The 21,466-nt window shown below is 35.5% G+C and overlaps 1 protein-coding gene across 8 annotated transcripts in view; it reads left to right on the forward strand.

Moving 5' to 3' along the window:
- The window catches only part of STAU2 (staufen double-stranded RNA binding protein 2), a 291,848-nt gene that overhangs the window by 100,446 nt on the left and 169,936 nt on the right, over positions 1 to 21,466 (forward strand). For all 8 annotated transcript variants that reach the window (XM_069465520.1, XM_069465515.1, XM_069465517.1 and 5 more), the window contains 4 exons: positions 6,082 to 6,241; positions 7,552 to 7,659; positions 11,787 to 11,999; positions 20,279 to 20,416. In XM_069465520.1, the coding sequence (XP_069321621.1) occupies positions 6,082 to 6,241; positions 7,552 to 7,659; positions 11,787 to 11,999; positions 20,279 to 20,416 (619 nt within the window). The remainder of the gene's footprint in view (positions 1 to 6,081; positions 6,242 to 7,551; positions 7,660 to 11,786; positions 12,000 to 20,278; positions 20,417 to 21,466) is intronic.

Raw genomic sequence — 21,466 nt, forward strand, 5'->3', positions numbered from 1 at the left:
CTTTTCTAATCTGTTGTAATTTTTAAAATTCCTCAAGAATTAACAGTCAGATCTCATAAAAGATATATTTTCAAAATTTATAGTTGTGAATAGAGAAAGAACCGTCTCCTATCTAGACATTTTATATACATACAAGTTTGAAAGTATGCCAAGGACTATTTTATAACTTTATGATAAAAACCTGTTATTTTTCTATAGCAAAGAAGGAATGCTGAGCAGTGCCAAAAAGTGTACAAAGAGTCAAAATAGTCAACATGTCATTTGAATTCTAAGGTTTGGCCTTTAGAGTTCTTGAAACATAAATTCTGCAAATATTTTACAGATAAGTAAACTGAAATAGAAAGGTTAAGTGACATTTCTGTTTTCAGTCAATGTTAGGAATAAACATAGAAGTCCAGAGCCTTCCCTTATTAGATCAGAAGATAACGTTTTCATATATTTTAAGACATAAACCTGTAGAGGAGATATGAACATTTAAGCTGTGTTGAGATTTATGAATAATGCTATCAAATAAAATGAGGTAATTATTTTTCAATTTTTAAAAGTTCTAAGGTTATTTGGAATATGTCTTTCTCACCTTGTAAAAATGATACTTAGGAAAGTGGAGATATTAGAGAATAAAGCAGTCATGGAATGGTAGGGAGGACACATGGATTTTGGTTGTTTAGAAAGATAATACAAAATGAGTCCACAAAGAGGGCATCAGATGAAGTAACTTTAGGGAGGATGGCAAGGATAGAAAGTTGTTATAACTAAGTCAAATATAAATGAATGTAAAATCTTCCCTTTACTCAGAAGCAAAATGAAATGTGAGGAATGTCAAGTATTAATTCAAAGGAACCAAATGTACAGTCTTTATTGTTGTATTGATTTATGGTGTCTTGAGGATAGGCCACATCTCAAGACTTTTTTGGGATCTAAAGAAAAGGAAGCTTTTGTTTTATTTTATTTATTTAGATATAGGGTCCCGGTCTGTCACCTAGGTTACAGTGCAATGAACTATCGCAGCCTCAAACTCCTGGGCTCGAGCAATTCACCTGCCTTAGCCTCCCGAATAGCTAGGACTGTAGGCACATGCCACCATGCCCGGCTAATTTTTCTTACTGTTTGTAGAGACAGTGTCTCATTATGTTGCCCAGGCTGGTCTCAAACTCCTGGCCTCCCAAAGTACTGGGATTATAGGTGTGAGCCACCTTGCCTGGCCTATTTGTTTATTTTTTATTAGACTTACAGCAGATAGAGGGCAAGGAAGCATGGGGAAAAGGTTTGCAGGCAATCTTTATAAAATTTAAACTATTAGGCAGTGTGGCACATGTTTCCCATTGTTCTGACTTTCCACTCTGATGTGTCACTCAGTTATGTCTATTCTTTATTTGACATGCTGTGGAAATGCAGTATTTCATCACGGAGTTCTGTTTGTTTCAGCAGCCATTCAGTGAAACACCTCTGAAATGGGTTTTAGTTTAGATTTCTTACATTAGGTTCTCTCGCCTGCCAAGGGGATAGCCCATTTCATAAGCAAAAGTGAATACAAATAGCCAAGGGCAAAGCAGATTTTTAGGGAACTCTTTAAGAATTTTCTAAACTCTGAAATTAGGCAGACTTGAATTTGACTCCCAGCAATTCTTTTGGGGAGATTTGTTACCCCTAGGGTGACCTTGGGGACATCTGTCTCACCAGGCTGCTGTGAGGATTAAATGAGAAGGAGATATGAAAGACTTAACCTTGGTGCTGTGAGGATTGCGTGTGGTCCCTTGCTTGAATGGAGTTTGAAGCAATTGCCAAGTTGCACAGGCCACACTGTGGGATGTGGTGATATCCTGGAGCAGTGGCTCTCAGACCTTCAGTGTACAAAGAGTCACCAGTGCAACTTGAGATTTTTGTTCCATCTCCAGGAACTCTGATTCAGCAGATCAGGGTTGGAGCATAGGAATCTGCATTTTTGAACAAGCATTAAAGGTGATTCTGATGAAAGTAGGATCACACTTTGGAGGCTGCAAGTAAGAGAAGACATTTGACCCTGAAACTTAAATAGCCTGGGTGGGTGATGAGTTTTCCTCGCTCATCTTTTGACACTAGTCACTATGGAGATCTAACCATTGACCACAAAATTCTGCTTGAGAAAAATCATTCAAGAATAGCTATGTTAAATTAGGTAAATATATACTAACTTGTAGAAATATAACTATCACTTATTGTAAGTACCTTACCAAAAGTAAGCTTAATGTTTGAAATAAATAAAAACAGAAGGAACTCCATTAAATAGAACGTATCAACCTTTAAAGTTAATAAACTTTGGGTGTTTCTTTACGAAAGGAAATAAATATTTTGAGACCAGGACCTAACACACAAAAAACATTCTGCATTATCTCTTTTATAATTCATTCTGGATGCCATTAATGAGAGCACTCTGGTTAATCTTAATTGCCATGATGGTATGAGGAGATGTGATATATAAGGTATTCAAACCATGTGGGGTATATTTTTAAGAATCATTGTTAAGTAAGAGGATGAAGTGAAACTGGAATGAAACAAGTCAGGCATCCAGTCTTGGTATTTCCTGTAGTTAGTGCTAGAATATTTTACTTTTTATGTTAAAAATACAACATACTTAATGTTCCCTCTGATACTTATATGATATAATTTATATATACGTATATATCTACATGCATGCACATACACATACATAGAACCATATTTGATGACCAAAAAGGAAGAGGCCCCAAGGGCTCTTTAGTGTGCAATTAATAATTTTGGTCAGAAAATCAGCAGATTGTTTCAGTATGGGTTATATGTTATGACATCATATTCCAGTAAAGTTATAATGAACAGAAATTTTGTTTGTCTCTGTGGCAAACCAAAATGAGTTTTGTAATTGTCAGCAGGCCTTAGTGATTATAGTGGCGCCCACTCCCTCTACCATAGTTAAAGGTCTGTTAGCATTCCAGTTGTGGACCTCTATTTTCAGAAGTTTATAATTAATTGTAAACATTTGCTCTATGGTGAAAGCTTGCCACATAAGATCTCAGTTCAAGAGTAAATTTCTGATTTCAAGTTGTCTGTTTTAATGTTTTATAGTAGAACTAGTTAAAATATGCATAAATTTCTGTGGACGTGGGAAAACTTAATTTTGTGAGGTACAAAGTGAAGATAATCTGCATTATTCATATTAGTCTGTTGAAATTTCTGTATAAAAAGATTTAAGATAAAATAGGTGATGGAAAATTATACCCTTCAGTATAGTAGTTATTGTAATCAAAGTACAAAAAAGATTGTGGTTTTTAATGCTTTCTAGTTTTTGCATGTTAAAAGTAGTCTTTTACTATAAGTGATTCTTTAATTTTTCAATGTTTGTTTGCTAATTAAAAAGTGAGAACCTATGACTTACATAATAAAAACACCCTTAAAACACTTAATGTTTAGGGAGGATACAAAGGCATAGAAATAAAAACACCTTAAGACAAGTTAGTAGAAAACTGTAGACCAAGAAAATTGACTTGAAGTTAAGAGTTTAGAACAGCAACTTTTTCTTTTTTTCATACTCTAGATTTCTCCACTCCATTTGATACTGTTGATTATCCCTGTCCCTGACATTGCTTGTAATTTCTCTTCTAACTCTAACCCTCTTTCATCTCCTTTACTGCCACCTGTTGTTTCCCCTGCACTTTGATCATAGGCATGAATCAGATCCCAGCCTTAGGCACTTTTTTGCTTCCTTTACACTTCCCCTTTCCAGGTGTTTATCCACACGCATGGTTTCAATTACTGCCTCGAAAAATCTGCATCTTCAGTACCAATCAACATCTCTAGTCCTTCACATGTGGCCTTCTGGATCCTTGAGTGCAGCCTTTTGAGTGAATTTTACAGAACAAATCCTTTGAATCCACAGATTTGTTCTGTAAAGTGTGGATTCAGTTAGGGGGCCACACTTGGGGATCTGGAGGGTCACATGTGGCCTTGAGGCCACAGGTTCCCCATCCCTTAATCTGCCCAGTGAATTCTTACATGAGGGCTCTGTCCAATTTTTCTCAAGTTGAACATAAAACAACACTACTTGGATGGCCAATAATCATCTGAAACACAGTAGGACCTCAGTTGGACTTCTTTTTGCTTGTAAAAAAACATTTTCCAGTACTGGAGTGATTTTTAACTTAATTTTTCATCATTATAATAGTAAATCCACCATTCCATCAAAATCAGTCCTATTCATTTTGCTAAATTGCTCAATTCGTTGGTCATATTTCTCAGTCATCATTTTACTTGTGAGTAGCATTAGATATAGTCAATCCCTCCTTTCTCCTTGATATATTTTTTTCCCATTTGGCTTATTAGGAAGGACATCATGCTTGCCTGGTTTTCTTCCTATCACCCCTCCCACAGAGTTCTCATTGTTTTATTGCTTTAAATACCACCTGTATATTGATGATTCCCAAATTTTGTCTCCACCTTGGGTCTCTTTCCTAAAGTCCAGACTCATAAATCCAGCTGTCCAGTTGACTTCTCTAATTGGTTATCTAAGAGGTCTAATAATTGAACATCTCTAAAAGAGAGCTGCTCATAGCTACCCCCAGCAAACCCAGTTCTTTTGCAGTCTTCACTGTCTTAACATATGGTACTACATCTTTCAGTTGCTTAGTTCCAAAACCCTAGGGTCATCCTTGACACCCTCCTCCCCTAATATTCCATAGCCAGTCCTTGGGTAAACCCATTTCTACTTCCACAATTCATGTAGAATACAACAACTTCTCATCATTTCCACTGCTACACCCTAGTTCAGGTCACTGTCACCTTTTCCCTGGATTATCATAGTAGCTTCCTATTAGATCTCCTTAGTTCCACCATCAACACAGTCAGATGATCCTTCTACAGTCTGTCCTCAGCATAGTCAGATGATCCTTCTAAGATGTAAGTCCGATCATGTCACATCTCTGCTCAAAACCTTCCAGTGGCTGGTCATTTCACTCAAAATAAAAGTCAGATCCTTCCAACGACTTCTAGGGCAAGCTCTATGGAATCTGGCCACCTGTTACTTCTCATCTAGTAGCTTTCCTTCTTTCACCTCCTCAACTCTAGCCAGGCAGGCCTCCTCTGAGTTACTTGAACATGCATGGCACACTCCTGCCTCCTGGCCTTTGCACTTGATGTTCTCCCTGCCTCAAATGCACTGTCCTAGATATCTGCATGGGTTGTTCTCTTACTTATTTCAGATCTTCACACAGTTGTTATCTTCTCAATGAAACCTACCTTGGCTACCTATCTTAGACCCACATCCTTGACACTTTTGAATCTTTCCCTCTTTACTTTTTCTTAATCTGTCTCTAGAATACTAGGTATTCCACATATTTATCTTATTTAGTGTCTGTCTTCCTCACTGTAATGTGTTTTTTTATTCATTGTCACATTCCCCTGTCACATAGAAGGCACTCTATAAGTAATTGTTGAATTAATGGATTTTATTGCATATCCTCTTAATGTTTTCTTCTTAATTTCTTTTAGGTTTGCTCTTCTTGCAGTCTCTTTTATGCCCTCATATCTTCATTATTGAAGCTTTCTAGTGCCTCATTACCTCAGTCTCATTAAACACAAACCTGTTAAAATTTTTCACCTTAAAATACATTTTAATATGACACTTCCTGCTTAAGAATTGTCTTAAACTTCTTATTCTTTCTTATGTTGAATCTGATCTCCTTATTACTTTGCATCATACTAAGTCTATCTCTCTGTCCCCATACTTCTAATCATAATTATCTTCTGCTAGAAGCCCAGTAATCTGCACATTGTCACCTAAATGGGCTTGCCTGTCTCTTGCCTCTGTAGTAGCTTCCCCATTTTTACTGTATTTATGTTTAGTGTTGCATTCTATATGTGCTTTTAATGGAGATCAGTATACGCTATTAACTATAGATATATTGCTTCACACTTTATCTTTTGCGAGTGTATTCATGAGGTTAAAATTTTATTAGGATTAATAAGAGGGTATAGTACATTATATAGTTGATACTTTAAACAAAAGAAATCTTACTAATGATTATAGGGTGGTTTTATTGAACTACTATCAATGTTTTTACTTTCTTATTTTAGGTATCATTGCCCAATGCCTAAGATCTTTTACGTTCAGCTAACTGTAGGAAATAATGAATTTTTTGGGGAAGGAAAGACTCGACAAGCTGCTAGACACAATGCTGCAATGAAAGCCCTTCAAGCACTGCAGAATGAACCTATTCCAGAAAAATCACATCAGGTGTGGTATTGCTGCATGTGATAATCTCTTTCTTTTACTCTCCCTGTGAGATTATTGTGAAGACAAATAAATGCATTTTATAAATAAAAGAAATAATCTGTTCTAATAGGGTAGAATACTAGAGTGGTAATCTGCTAAGATTTGCTTCTCAGACTACCTGTCTACTATACTAGACTCATGTGTTCCTGCCAAGATGACTTTACCTTTCAGAACTTTAGTTCACCTCACCTCTCTAGTTCACAGGCAACTGAGGATTTTGGGATATGTACAAGGATGAGAAATAATATTCATTTGCCTTGCAGTTAATGCTATTGCTTTTGCTATTGCAGCTAATGCTAGGGAAACTCATAGTCTCATCAAGATAAAGAACCAATAAAATGATATGTTTATTGAGCATAGATTACATTATGTTCATCTATAATCAAGGAATTTAAAGTGGAGGAGATTTTTATGGATTTTTTAGTCCTACTTTATTTTACAAATGAGAATATTGAGATTATTCTTGAGTAATCTCACTCATTTTCATGGCTTTAGCTGCTTTCTCCATTGACTTCAAAATAGTATCTCTAGCTCAGGCATGTCCTGCGTATAGTATGGTTGCCATCTTATTGCACTTTTCCACTTAGTTATTTCAAACCCTATGGTTCAACCTCTACAATCTCCTTTCCCCAAATCTGTTGTTCTTCCTCCTTTGAGATTTATCTTAATAGCAGCCTTAGGTATTTCTCTGCTTATAATCTTTCATTATAACTCTTACCTATTTATCTGTTTTCCCACTAGATCATAAGGTTTTTGACAGCAGGAATACTTCTCTTTATCTCTAATGGTTCCACTATGTCCAGCATATATGAGGCCCTCCAGGAGTATGTGTTAAATAAATGAATTGGTGCCAATGCCAGACTCAGAGCTCCAGCGTCCCGTACTCTTTATGTAACTTACTCTTCATAGATCATGTTAGAACACCAGTGGGGGAATTATGGAGTGGTGGGAATAGGGAGGGTAGAGATCTCTAAAATAAGAGTACTAGGTCTGGGGAAATAAGATCAACTCAAGTTAGTGTATAGTTGAGTAAAAGATTTCCAAACTCAGCATTAAATTATTCTACTTCAGGAAAAAACTAAAAACCAAGTAACGACAGCCTGCAGCAAAGCCCTTGACTACTGTAATTACACAGGAATCCAGTAGATATAGTCTACAGTTTGTTTTTTTTCATTGTATTTTAGATAGGCTCTCTTGACTGTAGCATATTTGTAAAGTTTGTTATAAAAGTCAGGATTCAGGTTCAATATTATCCTTTTTTTGTAATTTAGAATGGTGAATCAGGAAAAGAAATGGATGATGACAAAGATGCAAATAAATCTGAGATCAGCTTAGTGTTTGAAATTGCTCTGAAGCGAAATATGCCTGTCAGTTTTGAGGTATGTGCTCAGTATAAACCTTCTAGTTTTTCTTATTGCTCTGGTTACTCTAAACAAACAAATAATTAACTGGTATACTAGTACCTGCAAGAGTTAATGTGCTTCCTTATGTTCATATATATGATTTTCATTATAAAACTTATTTTCTGGGTATAAGATAATTTGTAGTACCCTATAGGATTTGATGTTTTAAGTAGGATCAAATTAAAAATACTAAAGTTAGTATATAGTGACACATATATATGTTAATATCCAATTTCTTTTTTTTTTTATCTTAGCATATTACGGGGGTACAAATGTTTAGGTTACATATATTTCTTTTGCCCCAGCCGAGTCAGAAATTCCAGATGGTGCATACACACCCATTAGGTGTGACTATACCCAGCCCCTGCACCCCCCTCCCACCTGCCTGATGCCCTATGAATGTTACTACTATGTGTGCACGTAAGTGTTGATCAGTTAATACCAATTTGGTGGTCAGTACATGTGGTGCTTGGTTTTTCCATTCTTGTGATACTTCACTGAGAAGAATGGGCTCCAGCTCTATCCAGTATAATACAAGAGGTGCCAGATCACTATTGTGTTTTGTGGCTGAGTAGAACTCCATGGTATACATATACCACATTTTATTAATGCTCTCATGTATTGATGGGCACTTGGGTGGTTCCCACATCTTTGCAGTTATAAATTGTGCTGCTATAAACATTCTAGTGCAGAGATCTTTTTTATAGAATGTCTTTTTTTCCTTTGGGTAAATGCCCAAGAGTACGATTGCTGGATCAAATGATAGTTCTACTTGTAGTTCTTTGAGGTATCTCCATATTACTTTCCATAGAGGCTGTACTAGTTTGCAGTCCCACCAGCAGTGTATGAGTGTTCCTATCTCTCTGCATCCACGCCAACATTTATTGTTTTGGGACTTTTTGATAAGGACCACTCTCACTGTAGATAAGTCATATGTCATTGTGTTTTTGATTTGCATTTCCCTGATGATTAGAGATGCTGAGCATTTTTTCATATGTTTGTTGGCCATTAATCTGTCTTTTTTTGAAAAGTTTTTGTTCATGTCCTTTGCCCACTTTTTAATGGGGTTGTTTGGGTTTTTCTTGCTGATTTTCCTGAGTTCTATATGGATTGTATATTTTCTATATGGATTTCTATATAGATATATTTTCTGTGTAGATTCTATATTTTCCTGAGTTCTATATTGTTCTGTATAGATTCTAGTTATCGGATGCAGAGCATGCGAATATTTTCTACCATTCTGTAGATTGTCTGTTTGTTCTTGTGATAGTTTCCGTGGCTGTGCAGAAGCTTTTTAATTTGGTCAGGTCCCATTTATTTATTTTTGTTGTTGCTGTGATTGCCTTTGAGGTCTTCTTCATAAGTTCTTTCCCTAAGCCAATGTCTATTAGAGTTTTTCCGACATTTTCTTCTAGAATTCTTAGTTTCATGCCTTAGGTTTAAGTCTTATCCATCGTGAGTTGATTTTTGTCAGAGGTATGGATCCTGTGATCCTGTGTGAGAAGTATGGATCCTGTTTCAGTCTTCTATATATAGCTATCCAATTTTCCCAGCACCATTTATTAAGGATTCTTTCCCCCAGTGTATGTTTCTGTCTGCTATGTCAAAGATTAGATAGCTATATGAGGATGGTTTTATATATGGATTCTCAGTTCTGTTCCACTGGTCTGTGTCTCTGTTCTTGTGCCAATACCAAGCTGATTTAATAGCCACAGCCTTGTAGTATAGTTTGAAGTCAGATAAATTAATACCTCCCATTTTGTTCTTATTGCCTAAAATTGCCTTTGCTAAATGGGGTCTTCTCTGGTTCCATACGAAGTGTAGAATTATTTTTTCTAGATCTGCGAAAAATTATATTGGTATTTTAAAAGGGATTATGTTGAATCTGTAGATCACTTTGGGTAGTATAGATGTTTTAACAATGTTGATTCTGCTGATCCATGAGCATGGTATGGTTTTCCACCTGTTTATGTCCTCTGCTGTTTCCTTCCTCAGTGTTTGGTAGTTCTCCCTGTAGAGGTCTTTCACCTCCTTGGTTAAATATATTCCTAGGTATTTTATTTTCTTTGTTGTTATTGTGAAGGGTATTGAGTCTTTGATTTGGTTCTCAGTTTGGCTGTTGTTGGCGTATAGGAATGCTACTGATTTCTGTACATTAAGTTTGTAACTTGAGACTTTGCTGAATTTATCAATTCCAGTAGTCTCATGGGAGAATCTTTGGGGTTTTCTAGATGTAAGACCATATCATCAGCAAAGAGCGATAGTTTGACCTCTTATGCCATTGTTTGGATGCCCTCGATTTCCTTCTTTTGTCTCATTGCTTTGGCTAGAACTTTCAGCACTAAGTTGTGCTTCCTTCGGCAGCACATATACTAAAATATCCAGTTTCTTTTAATTGTGCGGAGGCCAAAATATGTTTAACTTTAATTAACAAAATCACTAAGAAATATTGAAGCAGGTCTTGACTTTATAGCTAGGTAAATATGTCACATATATATTTATAAAATTATATGAAATGTAAAAGCAAAAACTTTGAAAAACAATTATTATAATACTTCCCTTATTAAAAGGTCACTAGTTTTGCAACTCACACCTGGACAGCAGGCAAGAACCAGGAAATAAGCTGAAACAGTTGTGGAGAATCCTTCTTCGAATTGTACGACATCCCCCTACTTAGAAAGCTCCCACGTTTTACTCATTGGCAGGATCATTTGATCTGGACTGAGAAACTGCTTGCTTTCTTCTTGGACATAATTCTGACAAGTTGTTTTATCTGGTTTCTCTTTCCATAGGAGATTAAAAGCAGCAAAATGAGGAAGGCAGGGAGAGAATATATTTGAGGGTCTGTTGGTCCCAGCAAGAAATGATAGGGAAAATGTGGAAAACTTATCAAAAGTAACTGTATATACTGGAAAATTATTGGAACATGGCATCTTTTAAAGGCTACAATGAATGAGAATAGTTTCATAAGTTTTAGAAGCCCTTGGGGACATCAATATATTATAGTATAAAATATTTGATGTTCATAATGATGATCTAACGTGAGCCATAAAAGGGTAAATATTTAGTATTCTCTCTTAAGTCAGTAAAGCATGTACTTTTTTTTTAATTGAGAAGAATGTACATCAAAGTGGTTAAAATAAACAGTTTGGTGTTTAAACTAATAAACTTAAATTACTTGGAAAGTATGCTTATGATAAATTCCTTATTCCTAAATAATGTTGGATTATTAAGGTATTGTCTTCATTCCTTTTCCTAATTGGTACTCAATATTAGAAAATAAAATTTCAATATAATTTTCAGTAGTAAACCAACTGGAGTATCTTTTATAGGTCCAAATGTTGAAGGAGACTAGCATTCTGAGCACTCAGGTTTTGGACAGCATCTTTCCTCTAAAAGCTGGCATAGTTTAAAAGTGAGAGCAGATTAAACAAGTTTTAGGAACATTACATTTATAACTGACAGAATCATAAATGCCTAGAAAGCTAGGTATTTTTATGGTATATGTACTTACGTTAAGATCATGTCACAAGAGTAAATATCGCTTACTGTAAAGCAACCTTTGAGGTCTCTGTAAACAGCAGGTTATTTTTCATTCATCAGGTGTTTTTGAGAGGCTTCCACAGGTAAGATGCTTTATGGGTTACAGAACTATAAGAAGACATAGTCCTTGTCCTCCAGTAACTTACTCTTACACAGGAGAACATTAGATATGTATGCAATTATATACAAATTATTCTAGATGGCCAGTCTAGGAAGGTATCTAATCTAATACGCTAAGTTTTATGTTCTTAAATTTCCATATGACATGTTCCATAAGACATGGGGAAACCACAATTAGAATTGTCTGTTTTAAAGTAATAAAAAATGATTATAACTATGAATTGAATGTGTTTGTTTAGATTTCTTCAATTTCAGTTCATTAAGTATCAAGTGTCATAAATGAATAGGCCTGATATAATACCTTCATAATAGCTTTCTTAAAAAATATATAATTTTGGCATATTATCAATTTTGATTATAGTGACTATTAAGAAAGTCATGTTGTAAGAATATATCTTAAATGTCTATACATTATTTAATATTTTACTTGTATTTAATAGGTTATTAAAGAAAGTGGACCACCACATATGAAAAGCTTTGTTACTCGAGTGTCAGTAGGAGAGTTTTCTGCAGAAGGAGAGGGAAATAGCAAAAAACTCTCTAAGAAACGTGCTGCAACCACCGTCCTACAGGAGCTTAAAAAACTTCCACCTCTTCCTGTGGTGGAAAAGCCTAAACTATTTTTTAAAAAACGCCCTAAAACAATAGTAAAGGTAAGTATATGCCTGAGAACATCAGTCAGTCTTATTAAATACATATTATAATAGCTATAGATAGAAGTTTTTCCATATGCAGGTTCCTGAACCTGTGGATTATATACAGTCCTGGAATCAAGGCAGGATGTGGGACTATAAATTAGTGACAATTCTGTGTTGCTTTTTAAACATCTCTGTACCTGCTATTGTTCATCAGATAATCATAATACCTTAGGTATTTATAGTTTCTTATTGTTTAAAAAGTGCTTTTCCATTTCATGTCACCTTTAGTATAATCCTCATAATGACTGTGTAAGGTAGATGATGCTATCCCTTGTTTTACAAATAAGGTTTGTAAAACATGTTCAAAGAATGTGCTCATTTTTATTCAGCTATCATGTGAAACAACCTGGACTACTCTGATCTCTAATCCAGTGTTCTTTCTGCACACAGGCTGCTATATTTTAATAGTAACTTCTTAGGATATCATGAAATGGTAACAGGATACAGAGTAATAATCATAGGAATAATACTAATAATGGTGACAGCAGCAGCTAGAAATTAAAAGGCACTTTTGGGGCCAGACTTTATTCCAGTCTTTTGCATACTTTATCACATTTAATCCGCGTACCAACCCTGTGAGGTAGATGTGTTATTTTATTTCCATTCATTTAGTCATACCTTGCCAAAGAAGAATACAGAACACGGCTTTCCAAAATATTGTGACTCTTTCTTTTATTGGATCATATTTTATTTATATTAAAAAGAAAAAAAGGCAAAGGTCAGAGGAATGAAATGGAGCAGCATTTAGTACATATAGGACAGTGCCTATAAATGCTTGAAATGTATGACGTGTTTGGAACTAAAGTTCCGTGTTTTTAGAGAAAGACTTAAATTGCTAAGATTTCAGTTGCCAGCTTAGCCTCACTTACTTAGCAGACTTCTGATTAGGTAGTACAAATCAAGGATTACAGGTAAGAAGTATATTTAATCTTTGATGAATTTCTTTTGTTTAGATTGTATAGTGGCACAATTTAGGTATTTTTCTGGGTTTTGTACCTTTGTTTTATTTTAAAAAGTACTTATTAATTACTAATGCATTAATGCTTGCAACAGTCCTATAGAGCAAGTATAATGTTTTTTTTGTTTGTTTTTTTGATATAGGGCTTGCTCTGTCACCTGGGCTGGAGTGTAGTGGCATGATCATAGCTCACTGCAACCTCAAACTCCTAGGCTCCAGTGATCCGTGAGCCCAGGAGTTTATATATATACACATAAATAAATAACTGTATAAATACTTGTTCTTTTTAATGAATACTGATGTTGCTTCATTTAGAAGAAGGTACAGGTTCTACATTCTTTGAAATAGCATTATACATTATATGTAAGTTAGAATAAAAATAAATGCCAAATAAATCCATTCATCATGAATCATAGTGATTCTGAAGAGGAGTGGCTTTCACTCACATGCCCTAACCATGTAGTCAGGGAGTAGGACATAGGAGCATGACCTTTGGAGTCAATTTTGAATGTGAATCCCTGTGATCTGAGCAAGTTACTTAACTTTTCTATTCTTACATTTAATAATAATAATAGGAATAATAATTGTACTTGCTGCTGGCCATGGTGGTTCATGCCTGTAATCTTAGCACTCTGGGAGGTTGAGGCGGGAGGATCACTTGAGGCTAGGAGTTTGAGACCAGCCTGGGAAACATAGTGAAAACCTATCTCTACAAAAAATTTTTTAAAAAAATTAGCCAGGCATGGTGGCGCATGCCTGTAGTCCTACCTACTTGGGAGTCCAAGTCAAGAGGATTGCTTGAGCCAGGGAGTTAGAGGTTCCCTTAAGCAATGATTGTGGCACTGCACTCTAGCCAGGTGACAAAGTGAGACCCTATCTCAAAAAAAACCCAAAATTGTACTTGCTTCATAGAATTGTTGTAAATATTATCTGAAACAGTGCACAGACTGAATTAGTAATTAGTATTTATTATTATTAATGTGAATAACAATAATGTGAATACTGTAATAAAGTCCTCAATAAACAACCACTGGTATTTTGTATCTAATATTGTCTATTGAGATTTTATACGTATGTGAATATATCCATGAACTATTTTCTTAAATATTTTAATATATAAAATCTGTAGCTTTTCTATGATGGAAGAACAGTGTTTTATAACAGAATGGCTGCACTAGGCTGGGGGCGGTGGCTCACGCCTGTAATCCTAGCACTCTGGGAGGCTGAGGCAGGCGGATAGCTTGCGCCCAGGAGTTTGAGGTTGCTGTGAGCTAGGCTGACGCCACGGCACTCTAACCCAGGCAAGAGAGTGAGACTATGTCTCAAAAAAAAGGAAAAAAAAAAAAGAATGGCTGCACTAAATTGGTCACAGTAAAGGCAATTTATGTAACCAAAGCATTTATGCCTCTGCAATGCTCTGAAATTAAATAAATAAATAAATAAGCTGATCACAGTAACTCCTGTCTAATCTATTAAACTAGATCTAATCTTAATAAATTAAGAATAATAAGTTATTAGGCTAGAAAAAAATGTATGTATTTCTATAGTAAGATATAAATATAGTAGAATATAAAGCTAACTCTTGTTTTAACTATAGCTATTAAAAGCAAGATTATTGTTTAAATGTTGTTCCTTAGGGGTAGGGGACAGGAGAAGCATTTTGATTTCTCAAAATTATTTGTACTGCTTCCAGTAGAAAAGCACATAATTCCAGAATTTCCCTCCTATCCATCTTTCAGATCTCAACTTAAACTTGACTTTTCCAGGCACATTTTTTCTGATCCTCTCCTACTCCCAGATTAGGTTGGCCTCCTGCATTTTTCCACATATACATCACACTTGGATTTACTTATGCCATGTCTGTCTTATGTTAAAATCAGGCCTATAGATGTCCTCTGAAATGTAAGATTATTTTGAGAAAGCAACATGCATATAATGAGTCGGAATCTAGGTAATTTCAAGTATGATCATATCATACAGTGTGCCAAAAAATGGATCAGCTCATAGTAGTATCACGATTTTCAGCTTTTTCCTCACTTCCTTATATGGCTTATATATCTATAGTCTATTTATAGTTCCTTATATTCAATAGAAGTAGAGAAAATAATCTGTGATGCTTTGCCTTGATTTTATTTAAAGTTATAAAACTATCACATTATCTCATTTGATCCTCTTGATCATTCTCTGATGTAGCAATCATTCCTATATTACAGATTAGGCCCTTTGTGTTTAAGAAACTTACCCAAGATCCTGTAGCAGAGTCAGTTTCAAATACAGTTGTCATTTCTGACTGTAGTGCTCATTTGAAACTGGTTAATTGTGAACTTTTGAATTTTAAGATTTACTCTATAGGGCTACCCTGTTAACATGTAAAACTGCCCTGATGATGTCTTTGCGTTTACATCCTGTTTTTTAATGTAGTTCTCATCTATAAGATGAGATGTCAAAGAAGGCTTTTCAGTATTGGAGATAAGATGCTCTTGACAAAGCTATTACAAGACTGCCCTTACTAGTTTGTAGGATGATAATCTAAGACTTGGTGTCCAAGGAATAATGTAATTGTCAAGAGTGCTAGTAGTTCATTTCAAAGAAAGAAACCAAGCCATTTTTAATGTTCTCAGAAATCTGTCATTATCTAAATTGGATTTATGCATCTGGTTCTTTGTCATTGTCATCCTTATCAACAGAAATTTCTTTGGAACTTAAAGACATTCTTAGAGTCAAACAGGAATACAGGCAACATACCACTGGAAACACATTCTTACTTATTGGAACATCTTCATGAACTGGGCATACTACTTCTAGTGCCAGACTCAGAGCTTCTCAAGAAATTTACCTTTTCATTGGGATATCAATCTTAGATTTAAATTATTGTCTGGATTTGTCTTTTCTTTTTTTTTTTTTTTTTTTGAGACAGAGTCTCACTCTGTTGCCCAGGCTAGAGTGAGTGCCGTGGCATCAGCCTAGCTCACAGCAACCTCAAACTCCTGGGCTCAAGCGATCCTCCTGTCTCAGCCTCCCGAGTAGCTGGGACTACAGGCATGCGCCACCATGCCCGGCTAATTTTTTCTATATATATTTTTTTAGCTGTCCATATAATTTCTTTCTATTTTTAGTAGAGGTGGGGCCTCGCTCTTGCTCAGGCTGGTCTCGAACTCCTGAGCTCAAACGATCCGCCCACCTCGGCCTCCCAGAGTGCTAGGATTACAGGCGTGAGCCACCGCGCCCGGCCTGGATTTGTCTTTTCTTATCAGTCCTTCTTCATTCCCTTTATAAATTATTTAATTTTTATTTTGAGGGATATAAGTAGAAGTTGAAACCAGTATTTTATCAAAAGCCGAAAGTTTCTTTTGCTCTCTCCACCTAACCACTGGAATAGTGAAGTTCCCAGTCTTTTTCCTCTTACTCTTTCCTTAAGCTGCTCTTCTGTTTCTAGTGTTTCAATTCCATCTTTATATAAATGATTCCAAAATACTCTCCTGTGCTGTACACTGCCTGTTAGACACCTTCACTTAATATTTCACAGGCACCTCAAACCCTGTATCCCACACTGGTCATGTTCCCTTACTAAACTTCTTTCTCCTCCAACCTTCTTTGTCTCTGTAACTGGCACCACCAGCCAGCTGCTAAAACAGAAAGCTGGGAGTCATTTTTCACTTCTCTCTTACCCTGATGTCCAATAAATCATTACGTCCTATTGATTCCATCACCTAAATATTTCTTACGTTTCTTTCTATCCCTTCTGTCACCCCTTGGCCCAGCTCACAATCATCCTGAACTACTACGGTAAGGTTTTGACTGGCCTTCCTACAAGTACTCTTGATACCAAATGATCTTTTTAAAAAAGTATCTTTTAGAGACACCTGTGTGATCATGTCATACCTCTGTGTAAAACCTGTTAGGCCAGGCACAGTGGCTCACCTATAATCCTAGCACCCTTGGATGCTAGGGTGGGATGATGGCTTGATTTCAGGAGTTTGAGACCAGCCTGAGCAAGAGCGAGACTCTGTCTCTACTAAAAATAGAAAAAAGCAGCTGGTCATAGTGACGCAGGCCTGTAGTCCTGGCTACTGGGGAAACTGAAGCAGGAAGATCGCGTGAGCCCAGGAGTTGATGCCACTGCACTCTAGTGGGTGAGACAAAGTGAGACTCTGTATCAACAACAAGACACCTTTTAGTAGTTTCCCATTGCTCTTTGGATAAAGTCCAAAATCCTAAACATAGTTTAAAAGACCCTGAAGGATCTGATCTGGAGGCTGTGCCTGCAGCACCAAACTAGCCATTTTCAAGACTCTGAATGGCAGCAGTTATCAGGAAGAGCTAAGACTATACACTGGCCCTTATATAAGTTTAGTGTAACATGTAATCTGTAATATAGTGATTATCTTTGTCTTTAATACCTGTTTAAGAATAAATTTTCACAGGTAGAAGTAAAGTTTTGACCATATGCAAACATTTATTTGTAGGAAAAATTGTGAAGAAAGTTAGTTCACATGCAGAAAGAGTATTTGGTTTATAAGGATTTTTGTTTTTAAGTCATAAGACATGCAGAAAGCTGTATATAAACTTGTATATAAGTTAAAAAGCATACTGAGTAAATGTAAGACAGATCTACTGCCCAACTTGAGTATAGAACATTTCTCAATAAGGTTGAAGCTGTCTGTATGCCCCTCTTTAGTCACATCCTTCCATAGGCAACCATGTTACCATATGCCACCTTCCACAGGCAACCACTATCACTAATTTTGTATTATTTCCTACCTTATGGTTTCACTACATTTGTTTTCCTAAAATAACGTATTTGGTTGGTTTTTTAAAACACTTTTTATTGAGGTATAATTGACATACAGTGAACTACACGTAAAGTGCACTGTTTGATATGTTTTGATATCTGCGTACACTCATAAAACCATGACCATAATCAAAAGAATGGACCCATCCATTGCTCCCTAAAGTTTCCTCGTGCCCCCTTATAAATCCTCTATCCTCCATTCCCAATAAATCACTCCGGTTTTTGGCTGGCTTCTTTCATTCAGCATAATTATTTTGAGATTCATCCATATTGTGTATGGATTATTGGTTCTATTTTATTGCTAACTAGTATTTCATTGTATCAGTATAACACTGTTATCCATTCACCTGTTGGTGGATATTTGGGATGTTTCTAATTTTTGCTTATTACACGTTAAGCAGCTATGAACATTTGTGTACTTCTTATGAACATATGCTTCCATTTCTCTTGGGTAAATACTTCAAAGTGGAATGGCTTGGTCATTTAGTAAGTATATTCAGCTTTTTAAGAAACTGCCAATTGCTTTTCAAAATGGTAGCAGCTGCAGTATTTTACATTCTCATCAGCAATGTGTGAGAATTCCAGTTGCTCCACATGCTTGCTAACACTTAGCATAGTCTTTTAAATTTCAGATGTGCAAATATGTGTATATTGGCATGTCATTGTGATTTTAACTTACATTTCCCGATGATTAACGATATTGAGAATTTTTTATATATTTAGTGGCACATGAGGCTTGATGAAGTGTTTGTTCAAACCTTTGGCCTGCTTACAAAATATGGTTGCTCATTTGAAATAATAAATTTATTACTGAATTTTTAGAGGTCTTTATACATTCTGGGTACAAGTTCTTTATCAGATACGTGGTTTGCAAATATTTTCTTCATGCCTATGACTTGCCTTTTTCAAAGAGCAGGAATTAATAATTTTGAAGATATCCTATTTATCATTTTTTTGTGGAATGTGATTTTGGTGTTATATCTGCGAAATCCTTACCTAACCAAGTCAAAAAATTTCTCCTATGTTTTCTTCTGGAAGTCTTATAGTTTAGAAATTACATTTAGGTCTGTGATATATTTTGAGTTTATTATTTTTGTAAATGATGTGAGATTTGAACAAAAGTTCTTTTTACTTTTTCTGTTTTCACATGAATAGCCAGTTATCTCAGCAGTGTTGTTGAATTGACTACCATTTCTCTACTGAATTGCTTTTGTACCTTTGATGAAAATCAGTTGACCATGTATATGTGTGAATGTGTTTCTGGGCACTATTCTGTTTCATGATTGCTTTGTCCATCTTTATGCCAATACTACACATACTATCTTGAATGCCATAGTTTTATAATCTTGAGATCAGATAGTCTGAGTCTTTATTTTTTTTTTCAAAATTGTTTTAGTTTGTTGTCCTTTGCATTTCCAAATGAATTTTAGCATCAGCCTATCAATTATTACAAAAAAACAGCCTGCTGAGATTTTGATTGGGATTGCAGTGAATTGATGGTTTAAGGAGAATTGACATCTTACCAATATTGTGTCTTCTGATCCATGAACACAGTGTGTCTCCCATTTATTTAGATCTTGTTTAATTTTAGCAGTGGTTTGTAATTTTAGTGGGCTTTACATAAATTACATGTTATTTTGTGCTTACTCCTTTTACTTACCATTATTTTTCTGAAATTCATTCATCTTGATGCATGTAGCAATACTTAATTTATCTTCACTGCTATATATTATTCCATTGTATGAACATGCTATAATTTATTTGTTCTTTTATTGATGAACATTTTTTTCCAGGTTTTTTTTTTTCCTATTTCAAATAATGCAGCTGTGGGTATTCTTGTATACGTGAGCTGGCACACATGGGTACCAGTTTTCTACGGAATATGTGTGCCTAGGAATAGGCTGCTGGGGGTAGGATTGGTGGGTATGAAATAGTATTTCACTGATGTTTTAATCCATATTTTCTGTGTGCTAATGAGGTTGATTATCATTTCATATTTTTTTCCTTCTGTGAAACATTTGTTCATCACCTAAATTTTGCTCATTTTCCTTTTAGATTCTCTTTTCCTTAATACGTTTTAGGAGTTTTAAAATATATTTTGGATAGTGGATATATCTTTTTAAAATTATATGTGTTACAAATATCTCATCCTAGTTCATGACTTGTCTTTTCACATTCTTTTTTGTGTTTTCTGATGAACAGAAGTTGTGAAGCAACTCTACTATACTAAAGAGTTTACTCAATTTTAAAAGCATGGTTCATGACTCAACAGTAATATCTCTGAGCCCCAAATCCCATGGAAGCCTTAGTTACAGATCCATTTTGTGATTTTCCTTTATAAAATCGTCATAAATGACTCTCGTTTATCTTCTCCAGTCACAGTTTTGGAGGGTGGGGGTGGAGAGGAAAACCACTGTTTCTTTAAGGATCCAGTAACAAGGTTTATAAGCATATTTTGACACTTTTTCCTCAATTAATTTTTAGGCTGGTCCAGAATATGGTCAAGGAATGAACCCCATTAGCCGCCTGGCCCAAATTCAACAGGCCAAAAAGGAAAAGGAGCCAGATTATGTTTTGCTTTCAGAAAGAGGAATGCCTCGACGTCGAGAATTTGTGATGCAGGTATTTCTAACCTTTATATTAAAATTTTTAAAAACTGTTGAAAAGTTTTAGAAAGGCAAACTGGGACTTGAAAGCAGAAAGAAAATTATATTTACATTTGAAGCATTCATTCCCTCCAGGCTCACCTACCAACTTGATGGAAACATTCAAGTGTCAAGGACATGTTAGAATAGACAACATGAGTTTTTGAAGGGACTGTGAGTTCACACAGGTTATTTACCACAGAGTTTATCATTTAATGCTTATCTCTTAATTTTTTGTGTTACATTTTACAGCCAGAGCCTATAAACTACTGGGAATTGGAGACAAATGGAATTAGAAACAAAATTTAGAAGGATGAGTGTAGTAGATGGAACAAGGCCAAGTACATGAGCCTGTGGGCTGTCAGGAAAATTAGGAAAAAAGAGTGAGATGGCTAGCTAACCATGGTGGGGGCTGAGGGACTCAGAATTGCTGAGAGATCTGACTGCTGCACTGTGCAGCCAAGAAAATGGAAGAATAGTTGCTAGTGTATTGGTAGATGGACGGGGGCTAGGAATGAGATAGAATGCCTAAAATGCCCTCCTTCTTTTCACATTCTGCCTATTCATCTTCATTTACCAAATCATGCCCCACTCTTTAAAAAACCTTTACTTTTTTATTATGAAAATTTCAAACATATCCAAAGGTGGGAAGAGATAGTATAATGAACCCCCAATATGCCCATCACCCACACTTATATTTTTGCCATACTTGATTCAGCTATTAATTTTATTAATTTTTATTTTCTCCCTCCCTTTCTTCCTTTCTCCCTCCCTTCTTTTCCTGAAGTACTTCACAGCTAATTTCTAACCACATAACATGTCAGCCTTACATATTTAGTGTATGCCTCTAAAAGATATGGAAGTTTTTCTTACATTAGACATCATTCATTCATTCAGTCATCTAATACCCGGTCTATATTTAAAATCTCCTTATTGTCCCTAAATGGTTTTTTTAATAATTGGTTTGTCAAAGAAACTTTTGTAGTCAAACCCAAGGATCTTACCTTTGGTATTATCCAGATAAAAT

This window comes from Eulemur rufifrons, chromosome 3, assembly GCF_041146395.1.
Source record: "Eulemur rufifrons isolate Redbay chromosome 3, OSU_ERuf_1, whole genome shotgun sequence".
Classification (NCBI taxonomy): Eukaryota; Metazoa; Chordata; class Mammalia; order Primates; family Lemuridae; genus Eulemur; species Eulemur rufifrons.